A 22,605-nucleotide genomic window follows, 5' to 3' on the forward strand; every position below is an offset into this window, starting at 1 on the left:
TTTAAACAAAACTATTCCCGACCTAACGTTATCAAATTATTTACAGGTTTCTATCATTAGTTGATGCTGTGTGACATAGGCTATATCATCTGTGGTAATCTGTGTATCTTATTTCAAAATGGGTGATTCATTATCACCATCTGGTTATTGTCCTTATTGTCAGATGCCACTTGTTTTAGTACGAAAAAATTATGTGAATCTCCATGTGGAAGTTTGTGTGAAAAAGCAACCTCGTCAAAAAGTGTTGAATGGTCAGTGACGGGTTGTCATATTTTGTTATTTAGTCCAGAGTAAATTTTCTTAATCTAGTTTTTTAAAACCTGGGGGTTGCTCAAAGATTTTGTGGAGTTGCAACCATCAACATTGATCTTGCTGTTTAAAAAAAATATTTGGTCAATGGTCAGGGTGAGGGGGAGTCACAAGATATTTAAAATCAACATAAGAGGTCAGCATCCAAAAAAGGTTGGAAATCACTGCTTTAAAGCAAGCATCTGTGCTCTCACTATTAAACTTCGACATTACTGAATCTTGCTCTCATATGCATTTTTATTTTATATCACGTTTTTCTGTCCACAGTTGCATATCCCAAGCAGCATGCCATACCACAACAAAATTCATGTTTACCTTTTTATATTCTTGGCAAATGAAATTGCTGAACATTTCTATTTCTTTTAGAATGTCCTAAAGGAGAAAAATGCAATTCTACAATGATGTGTCATTACGAACGATACTCTCACAACCTGCTTGCAGTTCTTAGAGCAAAACATGAGGATGATAGCCCACTAATTGCCCAGTTTACTCCCCTTTCATCAGTTCTTACACAACCGTCTCAAATTGACACAGATGGTTCAATGGATGATTTCATGAATTTATCACCAACATCAAAAATGAGACGGAGAAGTAAAAAATTGCTGAAAAGAAAAATGTCACCTTTAACAAAAGTGAAATCAACGCCTGTTACAAAAAGTACCTCTCAACGAAGTAGTAGATCACAACCAGAAACTAACATTCATAAAAGTACTCCATCTCAAAATCATAGTCGCAAAAAAATTCATTCCATGGATACATCTCCTGTAGTGGTGAAAGAAAATATCATTTGCTCTCCAATTTTTGCAGACATGGATGATGACTATCAGGGTGAAGTTACTGATACAAAAAGTCCAATACCTGATCAAAAAGCACCAGAATTTATTGCTGAATCACCTAAAAGGCTTAACAGGGAAGGAGTGGCTTCTAAAACTCCTTTGATTGATATTGAAGCAATTTCCAGAACAAAACATTCATCTGTTTCTGTAATGCAACTTGATGAAGATCGGGAGTTACCATTTGATGAGAAAGCTTTCACTGCAACTTCTACTCAAGTTTCAGGAAAGGATGCCGAAGAATTGGCCTCAGATAGTGACACAGATTCTGACTCTTTATTGAAATCTTTTATTGAGGATTTAAACAAGCCTAACAATTCCCCTGTTCTCAATAGCAACAAAAATCATATGCCGAAATCATTAAAGAAATCACCAGTTGCAAAGCAGAAACAAGCTGATATTGGATCAATGTTGTTTGGATTAAAGCCTATGCAAAGAAAACAACCAATGATGGAAACCAAACAATTTACTGGTGCAGTTACAATTATTTTTCGATTGACGCTGTTGTTTCGTTTTTTTAAAACGTTTTTGACAAAAAAGTCTTGGAACAAAACTGTTTGCTCATACGAGATGCAACTTAATAATTTGTATGTACACTTGGTTTCGAATGTATAACTTCTACTTTTTAAAAATTGCATGTTATGGATTGTAACCTGGTTAAGTAGCCTATGACGTTTTTGTTTCAGATTCTGCCAGATTTTTTAATGGTAACAAGCGCCAGTGTCCTTTCTACAAGAAGGTAGCAGGCACTAACATAGCGGTGGATGCGTTCAGCTATGGATTGATACCTGGGATAAAGTTTTACGTTTTATCTCATTTCCATTATGATCACTACATGGGACTGACTAGAAAGTTTGAATCTGACATTTACTGCAGTCATGTAAGTGGGTTATTTAAAATCTGTGACTTTTACCAGCCAAGTAAACTGTTTTTCTCTAGTCCAAGTATAGTATAATGATTTTTTATCTCATGTTGTTTCCAGGTGACTGGTAACTTAGTTGAAACAAGGTTAAAAGTTGCTGCAAAGCAAATCAAGCGATTACCAATGAACAAAAGTGTTAATATTGGAAATGTGAAAGTGACTCTGCTAGAGGCGAACCACTGTCTAGGTAATTCAGTGCATGACATTAAAGCACAATTAGATTTTTTGCAATTACTTTTATTCAAAATTGATCGTTCTTGATGATTAAATGCGACTTTCATATTGGGGTTCACGCCATGATGTATTATGTGGTTACAGCAAACATCCAACATTGTGTAGCTAATCTTTCATTCGCAAGAAGAAACCATTAATATGTTGTTGTTGTGCACTTGTGGCTTTTCCTCAATCAGTTTATTAGGCAGGAAAGCTGAAGAATTGGCAACCCTGTTTTAAGTTGTACCTTGTGAAGCTGATTTAAACCAGACAGCAAATTGACTGACCATCGTCATACAGGTGCTGTTCTGATTTTGTTCAAACATGCAAATGGAAAGACTGTTCTTCACACAGGCGATTTCAGAGCTGATTTCAACCTCCAGAGAAACCCTGCTCTTCATGGTATATATATAGTTGAAATTTTGCCGCTTAGTACAAAGTGCTGGTGGTTGATACAGTTGTTTTAATATAAATTAAAGATGCTTGTTGGTGTCCACCGTGTCCTTAATAATCTTGTTTCCTATTGGACATTTGATAAATTTTTCGATTACAAAAGTTGTTTTGAAATTAATTGCCCTACCTCCTTAACATTGTAGTCTTGGCATTATCGAGCAATATAATTTATAGAAGTCAATCTTGAACGACAAGTTATCATAATGATTTTTGATCAAACCAACAGCTGTTTCGAAAATAAAGAGATTTGGTTTCAGTTGTTACACGAAATGTGGTTTTGATTATTGTGATTATTGTTTTATGATTTTTATGCCACGTATCATTCACCACGATTGGCTACCAATTTTGCAATTAGAATTTTAGAGTTGTTTTTGCAAAACTGTTTGATGTTTAGGTTATGTTGTGAAACTTTTTCCAGTAAAATTCCACCTCTCGTGTTCTAGAATGCCACATCAACACCTTATACTTGGATACGACATATCTGGATCCAAATTATGATTTTCCACCTCAGAATGAAGTGCTTGAGTTCGTGTCAAGGAAAGTTTGCGAAGTTGTGCAAAACACACCTGGAACTTTGGTTGTAACAGGAACGTACTGCATTGGCAAAGAAAAAATATTTTTGGGTAAGATCACTTCTAACACGTGTTTATCTCAATTGTTCACCATCCCAGCCAGCTTAGTTTATAAAACATGAAGCCATGTTTTTGGTACCGGTATCATAGAAATGTAGCGACCAAGATATACCAAAGCATCAAACTTCTTCTGAAGATGCATAAAACCGGATGGTACGGAGATGTGCTTCGAGCGATGACACTACATGGCGAAAAACATTGCGTCTCTAGATGTACCTCGAGATGTGAAGGCAGTGATTATTACACGCACAACAAGCCCACGCCAAATGTCTAAGGAAATCCAAAGCTGTAGCTGTGGGTTTCGCCAGCTGAGCAGGGCCAACGTCAAAGAAAATTAATGAAGTTTATTTTTTGGTTGAATAAGTTAGTTTGAACGAAATAGATTCTTTGAAGGACTGAAGGAGTTTCATCTTTCTATATCAAGCGTTGAAATGAGTCTTTTCCGTTTCTCAAAAAGTAACAAGCGCAGTAGCAAGTTCCATACCATACAATGTTGCGATTGTTATTTTGCAGGCATTGCGGAGAAGCTGGGTTGTGCCGTGTTTGTCAGCGGGGACAAGGAAAGGACGCTGAAGTGTCTCGATGACCGAAAAGTAGACGAAATATTGACCAGAGATCCGAATCAGACGAATATTCACGTTCTTTCAATGAAACAGCTAGCATTTAAGGTAGCTTTGGTTTTTATAGTAGGCAAGACGGTTAAGTTTTACAAGTTTTTCAAATTTCTGTGATCACTTGATGAGATGGAGGAGTGAAGACAATCGCTGCAAAGAAGGTAGGTCACACCCACTGGTGGAGACATAACCGAATTTGGATGATAATGAGTCAGAGTTAAATTGATGATTAACTGGCTTTGATTGAAATTAAGCAACGAAAGTTCACCTTTGTCCGCCCCGTTAGCTCAGTGGTTACGCGCCAGGCTCGAGATCGCGCGGCGCTGGTTCGACTCTCGGGGTGTGCGCTTGAGCAACGCATTTCAGGACTGCTCTCGATTCAGCGGCACCTAGTGAATGGAATAATTTCCCGGTAACAAGACTTCAACAATCGGAAAACTTCACTCTGCCAATCTAGGTAACCAGCCCTGCGTCAACAAGTATGCGAAACTACCAGGAATAACATATCAAGACTTTGTCAGTCCGAAGATAAAGATTCAAAACCAACCAAACCATCCCTTGACGTGTGCTGTTCAGTAAAAAGCACCTCAGATACAGCTTTCCATGTACCTACCTTCAGTGACTGATCCAGAGAGGACCCCCCCTAAAGCGCAACAAATTAACTATATTCACCGTATTATGCAAGGTCGCATTAATGTAGACCTACACATCATTGTGTTTTGTTGCAATCGCCCCCCCCTAAGGCTACTTGCTGAATCGCCCCCGCCTAGCTTGTTAGATAAAATAATGTCCAGGCCATAAAGTTTTTGAAGTGGTTTGGTTGGTTTTGAATCTTTATCCTCGGACTGACAAAGCGTTGATTGATTATTCCTGGTAGTTTCGCATACTTGTACTAGGCTCTTGACGCAGGGCCGGTTACCGAGATTGGCAGAGTGAAGTTTTCCGATTGTTGAGGTCTTGTTGCCGGGGAATTATTCCATTCACTGGGTGCCGCTGAATGGAGAGCAGTCCTGAAATGCGTTGCTCAAGCGCACACCCACAGAGTTGAACCAGCGCCGCGTAATCTTGAGCCGAGCGCGTAACCACTGAGCTATCGGGGCGGAGGCAGTGGTTATAGCATAGTTATAGCATGCGCAAGTGGTTAGACCCTCCCCTCCATATGTCTGCAACACTGCCTGAATTATTTTTCTATAAGAATTATTGGTTCATTATTATCATTTTGTGAACCCTAAAACCTTTAGGCGCCATTCCTTTACACTTTTATTAACTAGTTCAGTCTGGTTTCAATGAGCCGTTTCTGGACTAAGTAGGTTTTTGTTGCAGAACTTAAATGACTATTTAAAGAAATTTGCAAGCAAGTACGAACAAATCATTGCAATAAAGCCGACGGGTTGGACTTACAGAGGAAAAAGCACTGATTTGAACAAGATACTACCCTCTCGGCATGGTGACGTCATTATGTTAGAAGTCCCTTACAGGTGAGTACGTCATTTAACAAACAACATCAAGTTGGCACAAACGTCACAAAAATCAATGTAAAGTTGTTAAACGTGGTCAATTGTGGCAAAAAAAACTATTTGTGGCCAAAAAATTGCACTTCCCTCCACAAGTCACTCAAAGCGCGCTATCAGGTGAACTGAATGATCATTTTTGTAAAAAAAAACATCTTTTGTCATAGTTGACCGAGCATGTTACGATTCCTCAGCAAATTTAGCTATTTAAGTTTTTTTCTATTGTTTTTACTGTTCAAAAACTTTGATTTTCTGTTTCAGTGAGCATAGCTCCTTTCTGGAGTTGAAACAATTTGTGGAAATGCTGAAACCAGACAAGATTATCCCGACTGTGAACGTAGGGAAACCAGCAGCAAGGAAACTAATGGAGAGTTATTTAAATCGTTGGAGAATGTAGTCCGATTTTGAGACTTTTCTATTTCCTTACAAAGCCATTTAGTGCACTAGAATTCGCTGCTGCCTGTGATACTTTACTGTAGTTTAGAAGCGTTGTAGTTGCGTATTCTTTTTTGCTGCTTGATAACTGATGTTTTTTAAGGTGCTATCTCAGACAGCAAATGAGTCGTTTTTTACATTGATTCAACGTCTGCAGACGTTGAATCAATGTAAAAAACGACTCATTTGCTGTCTGGGATCTTGTTCTTTTAATAACACATCTCCTGCACTGCCAAGCAGATGTAAATACAGTCTAAAGAGAATTTTTACCTTTCGTTTAAAACAGTGGTTCTCAACCTGGGGTCCGCGGACCCCTTGGGGGTCCGTGAAAAAGCATTTGGGGTCTGTGATTACCTTGATGAATTTTGGGAAATAAAAACGAAAAGCGATCTTTTTACTTTCATTAAATTTGCTTACGTTGAAAAAGTTTCGGCATGGCACTTTGGGTCACCTTAATATTCAAATACTTCTGACATTTCTTGCACAATTCATTCATTTTCTTATTTGAGCAACTGTTTAACCTGATATTTGCCGCGGAGTCATAGCGGCAATGCAATATGACACAGTACAGTAGTTGAGTAGCATAATTATTACAATAGTCAATACAGTAGTATGTTAATTGAGTTTCAGGCAAAATTTAGGTAGGGGTCCGCAGAATTAATGTCTAACTCTAAAGGGGTCCGTGACAAAAAGGTTGGGAACCACTGGTTTTAAAGAGAGTAGGCTATATGCTGCTCGGTGTTTTAGTTCGTTTATGCCATGTTGGATCAACTTGTAATCTCTTAAGTTTTATTCCTGTGTCTAAATCGTAACATGAGTGCCTGCGTATGGCAACACCAGATTTATTTCTAACTATTTTAAAAGGTGTTCAACATTTCACACACGATTTCAACTTTTTTCAAGATTAAACTCTTAAAGTGCCTCTGACAGGAAAATAAATTCGCTAAATTTACTTAAGATACCAAAAAGATGACACTAACAAATTTCCCTGACCAGCAAATCGTAAAAAATATCAACAGGCTACCAAGTTACACGCTTGCAAACTTTCGTTGACATCGGCGAATCTGGCACTCATTCCATTGCGAAAATAAAAACGGCAACACCGCTGTGACGTCACAGTAAGCGGGAAGGATACATTCTTTCTCTGTGATGACTTGGTAAAGTATGGTACGGCTACTGCAAAACGTGAATGTGTGGGGCTCTGTTGGTCTAACTCTAAAGCATGTGTGGATTAAGAATTACCGAAATGAAAAAGTGAACTTATTACTATCAGGTTTCGATCAAATAGGTTGAGTTTACTTTTATCAAACAGCATCTCAATTCAATTAAAATTGCAGTTTCATAGGGCTACAATTTCATACTTTTTTATTTGTCCTAATCTGGCTATAAACATTTGCAGTGTAACAACAGTATCTCACAAACAGCACCTTTAATTTATGGTTGAGGCAACGCCTACAAATTGCTGTTTATGTGACATTGTCAGTGACAAAGACCGTGTGCTTTCTTTTCCCACAAAACAAGGTAGCCTACTAAGAAGAAAATGATCAAAGTTTTCTTCAAGTGTTCGAAAGTGGGATGGGCCATACAAAACTAGTCGTATATGTTCACTTCACTGAAGATGATTTTGTTAATACCACTAAAGTAAAAATGCCTACAGGCATGTGTTGAAGTGTATACTACAAGGTGATGCTCTCGGAAGCAACAATCGGATTGTGATGCCGTCATGCATTGTTTGGCAAATCCGAAACAATTTTCCAGATCCAGATGGCCGTTACACAGGATTTCAATGGCCAACTGAAGGCACATTATGAGAGAGAGAACTTTTATTTATTGAATAGTGATGATGAATTAAATATGAATGATGATTCGTACGATTTCTTCATTTTTCACTTCAAGTATATTTTAGGTTTTGTAGGAACGTATCCAGTACAGTTTTATTAAACTGCAAAAAACAATAAATCCTCGAAAAAAGCAACCGCTAATACCAACTCCGACCAAACTGTGATCCACCAATTACATCTAGGAAGCGTTTGTTTCATCCGTTGCTAACGACGTCCACTTAGGATGACGTAATACCACCAAAGTCGTCCCAGAGCAGTGAAATATGGAGTTTCGCCTGTGGTGGCGCTGCGGAGCAGTCGTTTGATTAAATTACGCCCTAACCAGTCGAGCTACGAGGTTAAGATTAAAAATTTCGCTAAGTGTAATTCTGCGCTAGGAAATGCTTTAAAAAGTTACTATACTTGGATCCAACCTGTCAGGGGCAGTTTAAAGTTGAAAATGTTAATAAAAACGTTAAAAAATTTGCAATGTTGCCAAAACAAATAATCTCATTCCAGTGAGCGCAGCCCGCTTGCTAATACGTTAGTGAAAACTACACTTCTAATTGTGCTATTGTTTCCCGATGGTAGTCCATGTGTAGCCCTGAGAACGAAGGGTGATTGTTAAAGTATTTGCATTCCAATATTCTTCGTTGTTGCAATCATGAAAAGGAGTCTTATTCGTATTTTTTTTACCTGTGATTACATTTTCTAATAACCACTCCACTTTGAGACCTAGTGCATGCCGTTGTAACCAATTTAAATAGTTCAGTCCTTTCAAGCAAATAAATTTATTAAATGCCAGTGCGGAAAGCATCAATCTAACCAACTAACTTTCACAAATACAAAAGCGACCTCCTGTTGACATCCTTGTCCACATCACCAGGTAAATTAGGCTCCGTATATTTGTTCACGTTACATAAAAACGAAAAACATTGTAAAGCAAAGGAAAAAAGTCGTTTACTTCGCATACGTCGTACATCATTTGAAAGTTTCACACCAACATGCCACACAGTCTAATTTACAACTTGAAATAAATACAGGTCACTGCAAAGAACAATACGGTATATTAACTGAGCCACATCTGGATTATATGAAGAAACATGAAAGTTAGTAATCAGGACTTGGCGGGCCATAACCAGGCTGTACAAAGCAAATTATTCCCCAGACAGCTGCAAAAGATTTGTAATAAATTCTCGTGCAATTACGTCCCTTGCTTCATTAATATGCTATGCAGGTAACTTTGAACCGGTTGCTGACCCTTCAACAGTGTGACATCATGCGACAAAGACATCAGCTAACATGATTGGATCACAAAATTACATGATTAGTTAAATAGATGGCATTGTGTGATAACGAGTCAAATAACAGAATAAAACTACACTGTAGCTGATGGCGTCATGTTGAAAAATGCTGCGAGAAAAGTAAACTGCAACAAAGAGCATGAAATTACAACTAAATCTGACATTGTATGTGCCAACCTTAACCGTTCCCCAGACCGCTAATTCTGTCATTTTACATTGGTTCAACGTTTGCAGACATTGCATCAATGTAAAAATGACATATTTTGCTGTCTGGGATAAGGTGCAGGCGATGAAAAAGTGGTGCAAAAGATAAAAAATATTTCACGGCGTACTTTTCGTACCAGTTGGATGTCAATCTTTGCACTGCAATAAAACTCAAAAATTGAACTAGATTGGTGGTACCATAGAATTGCGGCTAAGAAAACCAAGCAGCACATCCCGGCCTTTTGAAAAAAGTTTCTCTAGGTTAAGCCTGCTGATAATAGATATGACTTTGGAATGTAACATCATGACGTGACGCACGTGCATGGTCAATTCAATAAAACTAGCAATGTTATCCACAGAGGTTAAAAAAGCAAAGAATCAGCAACTTTTGTTCTTGGAACTGCACAAAGAGATGATCTAAAAGCTACTGGTCAGCTAAACAAAACTACAGCAGCTACTTTTGCTACATAAAAAAGCTTAATACAGTGAAAATAAAAACGATCGAGACAAAAAGTAACATTTATCTGCTATCAGGAGATCATGACATTACTTGGGGTTGAGACCATTTTCTTTTAGTTCAAGGCAGAGCGGTGACCAGGGGTCGATGAAGATTGTAGTTACTTGATGATTTGTTACAATATGACATAGAAATATAGCAATGCTTTGCCCTCTTTACAGCAGCAATGCTTTGCCTTGTTTATACAATGCCAGGCCACAACATGAAAGACATTACGAAACTATACATACATTCAATATCAATTGTGGTATCTGCATACTGCGGTTCTGAAAATCCATTCAGACGGAGCTACAAAATCACATTCCAACCATATGACATGTAGTAATTGAATGGTGTTAAAGCAGTGATACAAGTGATGAAATCTTGCTGATTGTCAACTTAAAAGTTACGATGATTTGGAGAAAAAATCAGAAGTGACGTCTGTTGTTTTTTTAACCCAGCGATTTAGAACCGCACGGTGGAGTCCTTACAATTTACTTGGTCATTTGCGGTCCTTTACAAAAAAAAAAAAAACTAAATAAAATTGTGCACAAAATTTCAACGCTAAATGTATGCTACAGGGTGAAAAAGTGAGTGGAAACCACTGGTCTAAAGAACACTACTTGCAAATTCACGGAATCTTCACCAGATCACAGTTGTGTGTTGCAACGTTTTACACAACGAAGGAATGCGTGGAAATTTGAAACAAAATTTGTCATCTTTGGATGGCTTCATTGCTACCAAACGAGACACCCAGGCAGTAAATCAATTCTTTTCACATTGATTCAATGTATGCAGACGTTGAATCAATGTATCAAAAGGACTGATTGCGGACTGGAATGGAACATAACGTTTCTAGCTTAGACGTTTTGAACTGGACAGTGGTGGCTATTAAATAGCTCATATTACACTTTCATACTCTCAAACATAACAGCAAAGTTCTATCGGTTTGATCATATATCTATGGCTGTGGCACCGTTGAACGGTCGCGTTTGCTGGAAATGGAAAACTAGACATTTTAAAATTAAAAGACCATCTGATTATTTTATTACTCATAGAGGATTTGGTCGAGATCATGAAATCTTTAACGCGTTAAAGTTTAAATACAGTAACTAAAAATAAGGGCCGTGATAGAGAAAACATCACATAACATGATCTACAAACGATATAAAAGACAAGTCAAAAACAAAGAATATACAACTGAACAAACGATAAAATTTCCTGCACAGTGACCAAATCATTTCTGTGAAAAGCCAGTAAAATATTGTGACTCTAACATCGAAAACACGTCGCTTGATTTATACGTGACAGCAAATAATAATGCCAGAAAGCAAATCAACCTTTTTTTACATTGAATCAACGTCTGCAGACGTTAAATAAATGTAAAAAACGGTTGGTTTGCTGTCTGAGTGGCGACAGTTTTAAGAAATAATAAAATGTGATGATTTCCATCCAGCTGTCAAGCTATCATGTTGGTTATTTCATAGACGTGTTTTCAAAACAGTGGCCATATCATGGCGCAGTCCCAGACGGAAAATGCAAAGGTAAAATAAAATACATGATTAAAAATGTTAGTTTGTAAGTTTAAACATGATAACACGTGAAGAAAGCGTTGTGTGAAGAGTGTGTCGAATACAAAAACTCTGCTTGGGTTGTTAGTTGTAATAATTTGACTGCGATAAAAACTTCACTGATAATAAAAGTTTCATTAAATCATTACGTCTTCAATTGGCTCTAAAAAGTAACGATGCAAAACGCAAGACACTCCACTGAATATACTGCAAAACAAGCAATCACCATCGCCGATTCACTCAAAACTTGAACATGGTCGGGCCTAGAGGTGACTTCGGTACCGTGTTTGTTACTGGTGATAGCAACTGTCCGCTACTGCCGTCTTGCGGGGGAAATAATCTCTGTTGAGCGCTCAGTAGGAGACGCGCCGGAGCTGAACCTACAAGTGATTGTATGCAGAAGCCAATCATTGATGTGATATGAAATACTCAATAATGCTAATTTAACGCTAAAGTTGATTAAATGACCACAAATCAAATCAAGTTGGAAACAAAAATAGTTTAGAGTTAGTTAGCCATGTAAACGTAAACTTAAGATTTCAGCTATATTCCTGGCGGCAAATATAAGGGCAAACAGAAAACAGAAAATCTATCTCATCACTACGCGCTCACCCAGCAGCTGACTTTGACGGCGTGATAGCCTCAAAATAAAATTAGGTCACACCAAATAGGCTACTAACAAACTATATGTCGATAGATTGAATTATTTTCATACCATCACGATGTAGAGCGCATTGAAGCATAGTTTGCACTGTTATTATTATATGATCTGCCTTGTTAGCAAGTCAGTGCTTTTACATTGATTCCCGGTCTGCAGGTGTCACGTTAAACATTTGTTAAGCAGACGTTGAAACAATGATAAAAAGACTGACTTGTTAGCTGGGTGAACGCAAAAGCTGCCCGGCGTGACGTCACGCTGAATAGATTACATCCTAGATGGCAAAATTTGTTATTTTTAAAAATGACAAGATGATAAACTTACTAGGAGGAACGGGCTGGGTGATGAGGCTACTGGTTCCTGTGTGATCGCCTGCATTGAAAACAATACTGAAGCATTTTAACATGGCAGCGATAACTTTAGTCACTGCTTACGCTGATAATACACATCTGTATATTATTGTTGTGCGGCCTGCAATGTGCGGCATGTGTACTATGTGCGGCCTGCAATGCTATATGGTAGCGAGACATGGGTATTGAGAGAGAGTGAACTGGCAATCCTGAGAAGAACGGAAAGGTCAATGGTGAGAGCAATGTGTGGGGTGAAAACGAGAAGGGAAAAAAGGACTGAAGAATTGTTGGATATGAGAGAGACCATAGACCAACTGGCAAGGGCAAATGGAGTAAGATGGTATGGACATGTGATAAGGAGGGAGAAAGTAACTTTTCTTAGAAAAGCACTAGATCTAAAGGTGGATGGGAAGAGGAAACGCGGTCGTCCAAGAAGAACGTGGAAACAACAAGTGAAGGATGAATTTAAAAAAGTTGGACTGAAGGAGGAAGATGCAAGGGACAGGGTGAAATGAAGAAAAGGGATTAAAACAATTGCTGCGCGGAAACAATCGGCCACCCCCACTAGTGGGAAACAAACCGACGATGGATTATGATGATTGTTGCGATGTTATTTTATTCGAAGAATCAACTTGATAAAAAATGATCTTAAGATTAAAAAGAACATGGGTGAGCGATTGCGATAAATTCTATTTGAAACATGAAACGCCAATTAATTGAAAAAAACATTGGGGAGCAAGAAATTGAATAAGTATTTGCAAAGAAATCGGCAAAGTCATTACATGAGGCAATGATAACATGTTTTGTGTCTTGTTACTTCTCTCAAACGATCCAAACAACAAAATCCGCCATTTTTACATTGATTCAACGTTGACTGCAACCTTGAGCCAAACATCTGCAGACGTTGAATCAATATAAAAGTGACAAATTTTGCTGTTTGGAGATGTAGATTGATAACGAACACAAGCAACATCTGCTATATTTACGTGAATTATTCCTACCTGCAATGCTCAACCGGCTGAGATTTTTGTTGTTGTTATTATTATTATTACTGTTGTTCGTTCCAAGAGAGGTGGGCCGCTTTAGGTTCGTCTTTGACGTTGTTGAATGATTTGTCTGAAAAACGAATTTACGTCAGAAAATTAACTTCAGGATAAAAGTTATGTCGGGTCTTAAATGTTTGAGCTTCTTGCTGAATAAGTTTCAACGTCATCTGTGGCCAAAGTGATCGCAACAACTGCTACTCTTGGCCAAAGTTCAATGGCGGCTCTGATATCTGCCCAATTTTGTAGGAATTAGATTTACAAGAACACCTGTAGGACAAAATTTTTTGCAAGTAACTTATAAAAATATAGCTCTACAGCGTAACTCGTAAATCACCAATTTATTGGAAGATGGCTTGAACTCACCAGTTTATTAGCAGCAGTAGGTGATGGTTTTGAAGTAATTCGAGAAGTCTTGTCACCACTGCGCAGACCTTTGAGTTGAACACGACAGCATGAGCGAAATTGTGTTAATATACATAGATTAAACGTCGTTAAAGTGGAGAAAAACCATTTCTTTTATAGAATCCGAGGGACTCTAGCAAGTTTCAACATTACCAGGCAAATCATTGAAATGCTGCAGCACAAAAAAACTGATAATAATTTAGTCTGTAGACAGTCAAGTTAAGTTAAACAACAAACCAGTCTTCTTGGGGGCTTCGTGATCTCCCATAGCACGTACTGCTGACACTTTCACGCTGAAATGGAATCCAAAAATAAAGATGAACTCAGACTTTAAGCATCAGATATGTAGTATAGTATAACCTATATCATTTCAACTTTGTATATAGCCTACCTTTTAAGTTTAAAAAACACAGAAAAATTAAGTGTAGTTAATCGACCAAATAACGCACCATCTTAAAGTAATTTTCTTGGCACAAAAACTGTTGTCAATACTATATGACAAAACTCAAAGGTATCCTATCAAACCTGTTTGATTTTTGGATTATGCTTGGTTTTTTAGGAGGTACAGGTGGAGGGCAAGCTTGCCGAGGGGGGTCACTCTTTTCTTCCTTAGCGGGTTTCGAAGCCAAGTTCTATAAAGTAAAGCGATAATGGAAAATCACGTATCCGCTGAATCATTTCCTGGAACTGTGTAAAAAAATCAACTTAAAGAAACAGCGCATTTTTGAACAGCATCACAGAGCTAAACCAAGATAAATTGTGAATACCTTTGCCGGCTTAGGAGGTTGTGGCTTGTATCCATTGCCGCTTTCTGATAACTTTTTTGTTGAGTTGACTTTGCCTTCAGTTTTACCACCAGCCTGCACAGATGGGAATGCATTGGCTGGTGATGTTTCCGCGTTGCTTTTGGGTTGGCGACTGCAAAGCAAGGAGCGGGTTTATCGCTGCGAAAATGATGGGCAGAAGCTATACTGCGTGAAGGTGGCAAAAGAAAAAAGTTGAAACTGTAAATATCGTTCTACCATGGACAGATGACCGCCAACAAACAGATTCTGTTCAATGTACGGAGAAATTCCGGTTCTCAAGTTATTACAAGTATCGGGATTAATCTGAAAAATCGAGACCTGTTTAGCAATTTGAAAGTAACGCAGCCTTTTCAAAAACTTACGACACTTTACAATAAATTTTAATAGTATGCGCAAACGATCTTCAAAGATATGCAACTGGAGGACATAACTACTACTCTACTGAGCATAGAAAGGTTTGAATTGGCAAAACATCGACAAGCCAACTTTGAAAATGACTTATTGTTTATGCGAACTAAGTTGTGTTGTATCCTTGATAACGCAGATTGAAGGGGACTTCTGCACAGAAGGGAAGGAAAGTTTACTGCACAATGTGAGTTGAAGTCCCTAGCAAAGATTCCATAATTTTCTGTGTGAACCGCCCTTGCGAATTCACCCACACTCAAGGTACAACACAACCTATTCCAGTACTGTAACGCAAACACTACCTATCACAAACTCTACTTCTAAACACGTTTGTTTTGCTAATTTGTAATTCAGTGCTTGAATGAGACAACACGAAAAGGCACCTTTGGGTAGCAGCAGTGGCTTCGTTGGTATGGTTGCGAAGTGACGAAACAGGAAGCGAAGGCTTAGGCTTCGTATAGCGCTGGAACTTCTGGCGAGTGGCTTGAAATGATCCGGATGGAGCGGATGTTGGTTTTTGTCCTTTTGATACTGTCAGTGAACTTGAGAAAGCGGAGTGAGGCGGAGGTTGATTAGGAGAATTGAGAGCAAAATTTGCTGCTCCGGATGTTGGGGAGGATACAATGTTGGTGGCGATTTGTAAACCACGTTCTTTGTTCGCGGAGACCTTCTTATCTTCAAGATGCAGGACATATCTTCCTCTGTTGTTGTCACTCATTTCGGAAGAATCAAAGCTCTTCGACAAAGGTGTGGCTCTTGTCCCACTTCCAACTGATTGTCTCTCTCCTGCCTTCACGCAGCGTTTCTCTATGACGCTTGATGTCCGCTTCACAGAAACCACTCTGGAATTATCAGTTGAAGCGGAGGGTGCAGTGGACAAAGGTGTGACAACGTTTTTACTCAAATGGGTTTCGTTTTCTTTTTTCACCGAAGACACTTCTTTGCCATTTTTCACGGCGGTCGGGAAAGATTGTGCCGCACTTTTCAATTGCTGCTGAAGAGTTTGTATTTCCTGTTTCATGCTCGCTTCGTTGATCTTCATATTCCTGACCAACGTCTCAAGTTCTTTATTCCTGATTGACACCTGTCATGTAGTGGATTGTTACGGAATTAAATTCGCAGAAAAATCGGGTCATTTGCAGATAAAAAAAAATTGATAAGTTGAGTAATAAAGTCAAAAGAATTCAAGATCGCTTCAAGAATACGTAAAAACGGCCCAGAAAAGGCAAGTTATTTCACACTGTTTCAACGTTTCGCGACAGTTGAAGCGATGCACAACAAGACAGCTTGTGATTGCTGGGAGCGATTGAACATAAGTTTTTGGTATCAATCGGAAAGTATCAAAGTCTATTATTTCCGTAGCACCCGCACTAGCGCTTTAATCGCTGCAATAGTTGACACTGCACAGTGGCAATTCGTGGGCAATAAAAGGCATTTCAAATAGTGGAAATTCAAAGTAATTACTTCTTTAAACTGTAGCTTAAATTGCTCAAGTGGTGTGTCATCCTTGATATCAAAGTTTGATTTGCGGACTTTTCTTTCTTCAAGCAGCATAGTTGATATCTGAAAACCAACATTGACGTCTTAATATGACCATGCGACTGTGGTAATGGGTGAATGAAAATCATCCTTTGTTTGACAAATCAAAATGTATATGCAGCGATAAAAAGAAATAATGCCACGTTAATGTGAGGTTGACAGAAAAAGCCAAACTGCTTTGAAAATCAAATCAAAGCTTTTCCAATTAATTTACATGTTTTATACTTTTATAATACAAATGGTAACAATTTGAATTCAGTAATTAGGTAGAAATCCAGTAATGTAGTATACATAATTTTAATTCAGTAGTTTTCTTCTAGTAGTTTAAACAGTTATCTTTTAAAGGGCTAATATATTGCTAAATACTTTCTTTCTGAGTTTCCGTTTGTAGCAGTTGAAAAAGACTCACAAAAAAAGCAACGAATTAGTATGCTACAGAAATACCTCAAAATTTGCTTTTGAAATCATAGCCACAAGGACAAGCGTGTGGAAGGAAACGGTTTTCTACATTTGTACTGTTATTTTGTACTACAAACCACGCTGTTGCCGGCTGCATGGCCAAAGAAGTGAGAGAGTCTGTGCGACGCCCGAAAGGATTTCGGTTCGACAACGCTTCAGAGCAAGTGCCCACAATGTGCGCAAAAACATAATCATTAAAGTTGTACAAACACAAAGTTACTCACCATCTGAAATGTCTGTGTCTCCTCATTGATTCTTTGAAGCAGATTGTTATATTTCACTTCAATCTTCCTCGTTTTCGCTCGCTCGGCGCGAATTTCTATTTGAAGCTTTTCGCGCTCTTTCTCCAACGCAGCTGTGACGTCATCACCGGTTGCTGTGTCCCTGGCATACTTTCTCTTCAGTTCGAGCAATTCGCTTTTGACCTGAAACAAAGGAACATGTTTTGGTGTTACTTGTTTTTCTCATGTGCGTGGTACAGATGGGCAAAGATACTATGTTAGAAATCGGAAAATATGTACCAAGTTGCACATCATCACCTCAAAGCCAGTCTGCTGTGTCCAACTTTATTTTTCTTTATATATATTTTATATCATCTCACCTAGGGGCTTTTTAACTTTGATGTCGAGTTCTTTGATGTCGATAACATAATAGTTTTGGAATTTAGACAATATCTTATTGCCATAACTTACACAACTCAAGTTGAAAGTAAAACATTTTGAAAGCTTAATGTTTGGACACAATTTGAGTTCCATGCTCAATGCTCATGTGTACAAAATATATAATAGTAGATATATTCTTATAGATATCATAGAATGATAATAAAAAGTTCAAGAGTTACTATGTCAGTCACATGATGCTTCAGTACCGCTAAGTTCAATTAGAGAACAGAGTTCTTCCATTTCAACGGCAAGATTATATTGCTAGCCATGCTTAGCTACTTTTGTGTGACAGCTAACAGAAAACTAAACGTTTCTACGATCATATCAACGATCATGTGAAAATTCTCATTGACAATTGAGTATTTTAAAATGTTACAACTAATTATGTTACCCCTAAAGAAAGTATTACGGTATACAAAATTATACCTAGCTAACAGCATAATAATAACTCACCAACTTGTGACAAGCATTATTCATTGCAAGGTGTTGGTTTACTTTAACTTGCTGTCTGTTGCACTCCTCTACAACCTTTTCAAGCAACGGGAGCGGCTCTATGTAAATCTGTGATCAAAAACAAGTCTGTTGGGATGGTGATGCTATTTCACATTGGTAAGTGTAATACGTAAAAAAAATAAAAAATCACAAAAGTTATTATATTTGTTGAAAACCTGTAGATTATTCTATGTACATTGTACAAATGAAATAAAGTTTGGTTCAACTTTGCAAGCAGAAAAGCTTTTTACCGGCATCCCATCTTTGTTCAAGGTCTTCTTAGCAGTATTCTCTGTACTTGGTGTAACATTTCCACTGCAAGCTTCGTTATCTCGCATCAATGCTAAAAATGGATCGGAGATGCTATGTTGAAAGTACCTTTCCTTTGTATGGGAATCTCTCTTTAACTGAGCCTGTCAAGTTAATATGGTATCATAAAATATGAAAAGAAATAAAAGATTGCAATGACAAAATCACTGTCAACCACATCCTAAAGTGTCATGTAAGATTTAAGGGTATGCTACTATTCGGTGAGTCCGATTCGGAGAGTTCCTAACATCTAACCCCTAACCCTAAAACGACAATGATAATTAGGCTAAAGTACCCCATAATTTAAAAAAAAAAATTAAAAAAATCACCGAATAGGGATCGGACTCACCGAAACGGGCCATTCCGGAGATTTAACATACTTGGTTTACAGGAAAAGCGAGGAAGTTGTTTTCACAGGGTGTTACACATGCAAATTTCCATACATTACATACATATGTACAGTTACTTGATATATTACTACAAAGTCGATACATACTTGCAGATTGGTGATGCATACATCCCGAGCCTCCACTTCTCCTTCCATGATGCTGAGCAACTTTAGCAAGTCAGTTTTGCCCAGTTTTGTCATCAAGCCTTGTTCTCTCTACGGAAAACAATCATTCATTATTAAGTCACAGACCAAACATTATTGGCAGTGTTCACGATCACATCCGAGTCAATGACAATTTGATGCAACGGTTTTCAAACATCCCGTTTGGTGTTGTTTAGAAAAATTGTAGGGATCATTTGGATAGCAGCAGTTTCAAGAAATTAAAAAAATAACAATACAATTTTTGGTTAAATTGGTCATAAAATTCTACAGTTTTTTATTGATTAATCTGTAAACGAGACAAGCACCAGTACCGGTACCATGAATCTACCTATTGTAAGTTAAAACTTGCACAGTTTGCGCATGTGCTCTCCACATTCAAGGTTAACAATCTCTACCAGTCGGCAGGTTGCCTAAATTCGCTTTAAGTTTGATTCCTATCAAACTTTGCCTTGATCTGATCATATTGAAGAAGCAAGCTCAACAGTCCCATTCACAATGAATTGTATTTTCTTTTGCTTTTTTATTTCAGTGTTATATTATGAAATATTTTACCGATCTCATAAAGGATCCCAAACAAAATTTTTAGTAAAAGTTGTCTGTGGGCTGAAAAAAGATGGAAAATAAAAACAACCTCCCCAAAACAGGCTACGTACGGCCTATCATGTTTGCACATCACACATTGTAAACAATACATACAGTCCTGTGTTATCAATATCAACAACTGAAAGATGTTATTGAAATAGAAAGTTTGAAAATTAGGCTACTGTATACATTATACAAGTATAGAAACTGTCGACATAAAATGGTTTTAAAAGACACATATAAACATTGTCATGAACAACGGCGAACATTACAAGGAATCCATGATCCAACCCTCAATACGAGGAACATAATGATGGAAGGAAATATACATACAGTACATTAAAAGTTACAGAGTAAAATTAGTGGTGAATTATTTCCACAGATATTTCAGCACAGTGTCATACATAGCCTACTGGCAATAGATAAAGTACCACAATTGCAAGATGTTTTAAGTATTAAGTGATTGAATAGTCATAAGTAGGCTACAGTAAGAATTCTTATAACCATTTTTTAAACTTAGCAATTTAAGTGTTTAGTACAGTAAAATTTCTGGGAAATAGTCACATAGGTACTTACTTTTTGATGAAGCCTTTTTTGATCTGCATCCTTTGAAGATTTGCTTGAAGATTGCACTTCATTTTTTCCTGCTACATTTTCCATTCTTGAGAAGAAGGAATAGGTCCAACTGGAAGGCAAAAGCTATGCTACCCGCGACCACAAATATAAACAAGCTATAAAATTGTGTATCACCTCTTTTTATTTTTTATGCTTTGTGTAAATCCAAAGAGAAAATTGCATACCAGTGCTTCACTACATATTGTGATTATAAGCCAGGCCTGTAAGAAATGCATACACTTGTTAGACCAGTGCTTTCCAACTGAGGAAGAATTTCTTCCAGAGAAAAGATTTCATGAGTTTAAGGGAAGAATTTCAACAGAATAGTAAAAAAATATACATTTTTTTTGTTTTCAAGATAACATTGGATTTCAGAGTTCGGTTCAGTAGCCTATAATCCTAAAAAGGGTGGTAGGCATTTCTCTCTAGAGCAGCACATAATACGTATTCATATCTGGGTTTTTTTTCGGTCATTTATCGGTCATTGACCGATTTTATAGCGAAATTTCCGAAAAAAATATAGTCAATTCGGTCGAAATGTCCGAAAAAATATATAGTTAATTGACTATATATGACCAAAAATGACTAAAAATGACCGAAATAAATAAAATTGACCGAATTTTTTCAAGTCATTTCGGACAAATGACCGAAAAGTCTCAGCGAAAAAAAAACCCAGATTCATATCCAAGTGAGAAATCAAGGGCTAAATTGAAGAGGTACCACACTCCAAAAGAAAAATAATAAGAAGTTTGACAGCTTAGTGGAGACAGATGTTATTTATGATTGATTGTGTAATTTTGCTCAACAAAATGGGTTATTTATGTCGGAATGGCCAGTTTCGGTGAGTCCGATCCCTTAACGGGGGATTTTTTCAAATTTTTTTTTAATTATCGGGTACCGTGGCCTAATTATCATTGCCGTTTTAGGGTTAGGGATTAGGAGTTAGAGGTTAGGAACTCACCGAATCGGACTCACCGAATAGTAGCAGACCCTATTTATGTAACCAAAGAATAGGCCTAACTATTAACTAAGGTAGTTTGGTAGCTTTTTTCACTTGAATGTGAAAATGTTATAACAGAAAAAAGGCAGGCACAGCAGTATCAGCCTCCAAAATTTTAGCATATTTTCACTTCAGCAAAATCATTGTCTACATAAAATTATAGATTGTAAAATGGCATTGGCAAGATAAATAGCTTCTTTTTGGAAAATAATGTTCACTACAAAGTAATCAAATAATATACCGGATGTCACCTAATCAAATAAAGCTGCAAGCAATTAATTTTTTGATTTTTGCAACATTCAATAATTGTTGAAGTCGATCTCAAACCTTAGCGATCGCATGAAATTAAGATGTAAGATTGGCTCGGTAAAAATAGCGGTAACAGACACTAGACAGCTTACCAAGTAGGTGGTGAATCAGGGTTGTCGGAGCCAAATTTCAAACAATGTCAAATGCACCTAAAAAAACTGCCGAATCAGGAGAAAAAATGTCAAATATTTTAGGAGAGTCAATCAATAAAAAATGTTCCATGGTTAGATTATGTTGTTGGGTGCTTTATTTTCGACTGAAACATAACGAGTAGTTTATGTAGAAGGAGCAATCCACTTGACATAATACACAAGGGTGAGTATTGTACATTCGCACTCACTACAAAATTAAGCATTGTGATTTGCTAATCATACCAATGTGGCCTCTACGATAGCCATAAAGATTTTTCCAACCAACAAATGTTTCTAGGCACTCAAGGGCACCAAACATTGAGAGCAAGACACATCCCAGACAGCCACTTTATCTGGTCCAGATCTGGGATGTTTTGCATATGACATTGAGCTTATCAGTGTCACATCACTAATTCATGCCACAGAGCTCTCCACCGCTACTGCATCGGCATAAAGTCGAGCTTCATCTTTTTTTAAATTATCGGGTACCGTAGCCTAACTATCATTGCCGTTTTAGGGTTAGGGTCAACGTTTAGCGACGTTAAAACGATGTAAAAGCGGCAATGATAATTAGGCTACGGTACCTGATAATTTAAAAAAAATCACCGAATAGGGAACTCTCTGAAAAAGACTCTCACCGAATAGAGAACTCACCGAATAGTAGCAGACCCTTCTACTACAGTCTGGATATCGCTGATGGTGATTGGCGACGACACGCAAAAGATACTGTTTTTGTTCTTCATCATATGTGTGTAACGTGTTGTATTCCATGATCAACGCCACTCTGCGCTTGGCAATGTTATTTACAACCTTCATCCTTCCACTCACAATTGCTCTCGCTCTTTGGTACATGTCAATCGCGTCATTGGTCTCCCAGTTATCTGGGTCTATCTCCAAAAATGATGAAGACAAATTCAGAGCCTTAAAAAAATCGGTTTGTAATTGTATTTGAACAAAATCAGTGAATGAC

General features: G+C 37.7%; 2 protein-coding genes across 2 annotated transcripts; one reads left to right on the top strand and one right to left on the bottom strand.

Moving 5' to 3' along the window:
• The first annotated feature begins 118 nt into the window (after window positions 1–118).
• On the top strand, window positions 119–6,023 carry LOC145781642 (uncharacterized). Its single transcript, XM_082593317.1, has 9 exons — window positions 119–251; window positions 676–1,614; window positions 1,829–2,022; window positions 2,125–2,251; window positions 2,578–2,679; window positions 3,174–3,353; window positions 3,876–4,030; window positions 5,300–5,454; window positions 5,749–6,023. The coding sequence occupies exons 1-9, from the start codon at window positions 119–121 to the stop codon at window positions 5,882–5,884; spliced, it is 2,121 nt and encodes a 706-aa protein (XP_082449443.1). The 3' UTR covers window positions 5,885–6,023.
• A 2,606-nt stretch (window positions 6,024–8,629) lies between these two features.
• Window positions 8,630–20,381, bottom strand: LOC145782172 (uncharacterized). Its single transcript, XM_082593939.1, has 14 exons — window positions 20,157–20,381; window positions 18,942–19,049; window positions 18,388–18,549; window positions 18,098–18,205; window positions 17,207–17,407; window positions 16,449–16,547; window positions 15,368–16,068; window positions 14,541–14,691; window positions 14,299–14,405; window positions 14,011–14,066; window positions 13,735–13,802; window positions 13,327–13,441; window positions 12,300–12,347; window positions 8,630–11,697 (listed from the first exon to the last, which is right to left on the bottom strand). The coding sequence occupies exons 1-14, from the start codon at window positions 20,238–20,240 to the stop codon at window positions 11,558–11,560; spliced, it is 2,148 nt and encodes a 715-aa protein (XP_082450065.1). The 5' UTR covers window positions 20,241–20,381; the 3' UTR covers window positions 8,630–11,557.
• Between the last annotated feature and the right edge of the window lie 2,224 nt (window positions 20,382–22,605).

Source organism: Aplidium turbinatum, chromosome 13 (assembly GCF_918807975.1).
Source record: "Aplidium turbinatum chromosome 13, kaAplTurb1.1, whole genome shotgun sequence".
In the NCBI taxonomy this organism is placed as follows: Eukaryota; Metazoa; Chordata; class Ascidiacea; order Aplousobranchia; family Polyclinidae; genus Aplidium; species Aplidium turbinatum.

Coding starts and splice junctions, on each gene's coding strand:
- LOC145781642 (XM_082593317.1), top strand. CDS start 119: ATGGGTGATTCATTATCACCATCTGGTTATTGTCCTTATTGTCAGATG. Junction 1,615..1,828: donor GGAAACCAAACAATTTACTG/GTGCAGTTACAA, acceptor TTTTTGTTTCAG/ATTCTGCCAGATTTTTTAAT. Junction 2,680..3,173: donor GAGAAACCCTGCTCTTCATG/GTATATATATAG, acceptor CTCGTGTTCTAG/AATGCCACATCAACACCTTA.
- LOC145782172 (XM_082593939.1), bottom strand. CDS start 20,240: ATGGAAAATGTAGCAGGAAAAAATGAAGTGCAATCTTCAAGCAAATCT. Junction 14,692..15,367: donor GCCACTGCTGCTACCCAAAG/GTGCCTTTTCGT, acceptor CTTGCTTTGCAG/TCGCCAACCCAAAAGCAACG. Junction 12,348..13,326: donor CAGCCGGTTGAGCATTGCAG/GTAGGAATAATT, acceptor TTTTCAATGCAG/GCGATCACACAGGAACCAGT.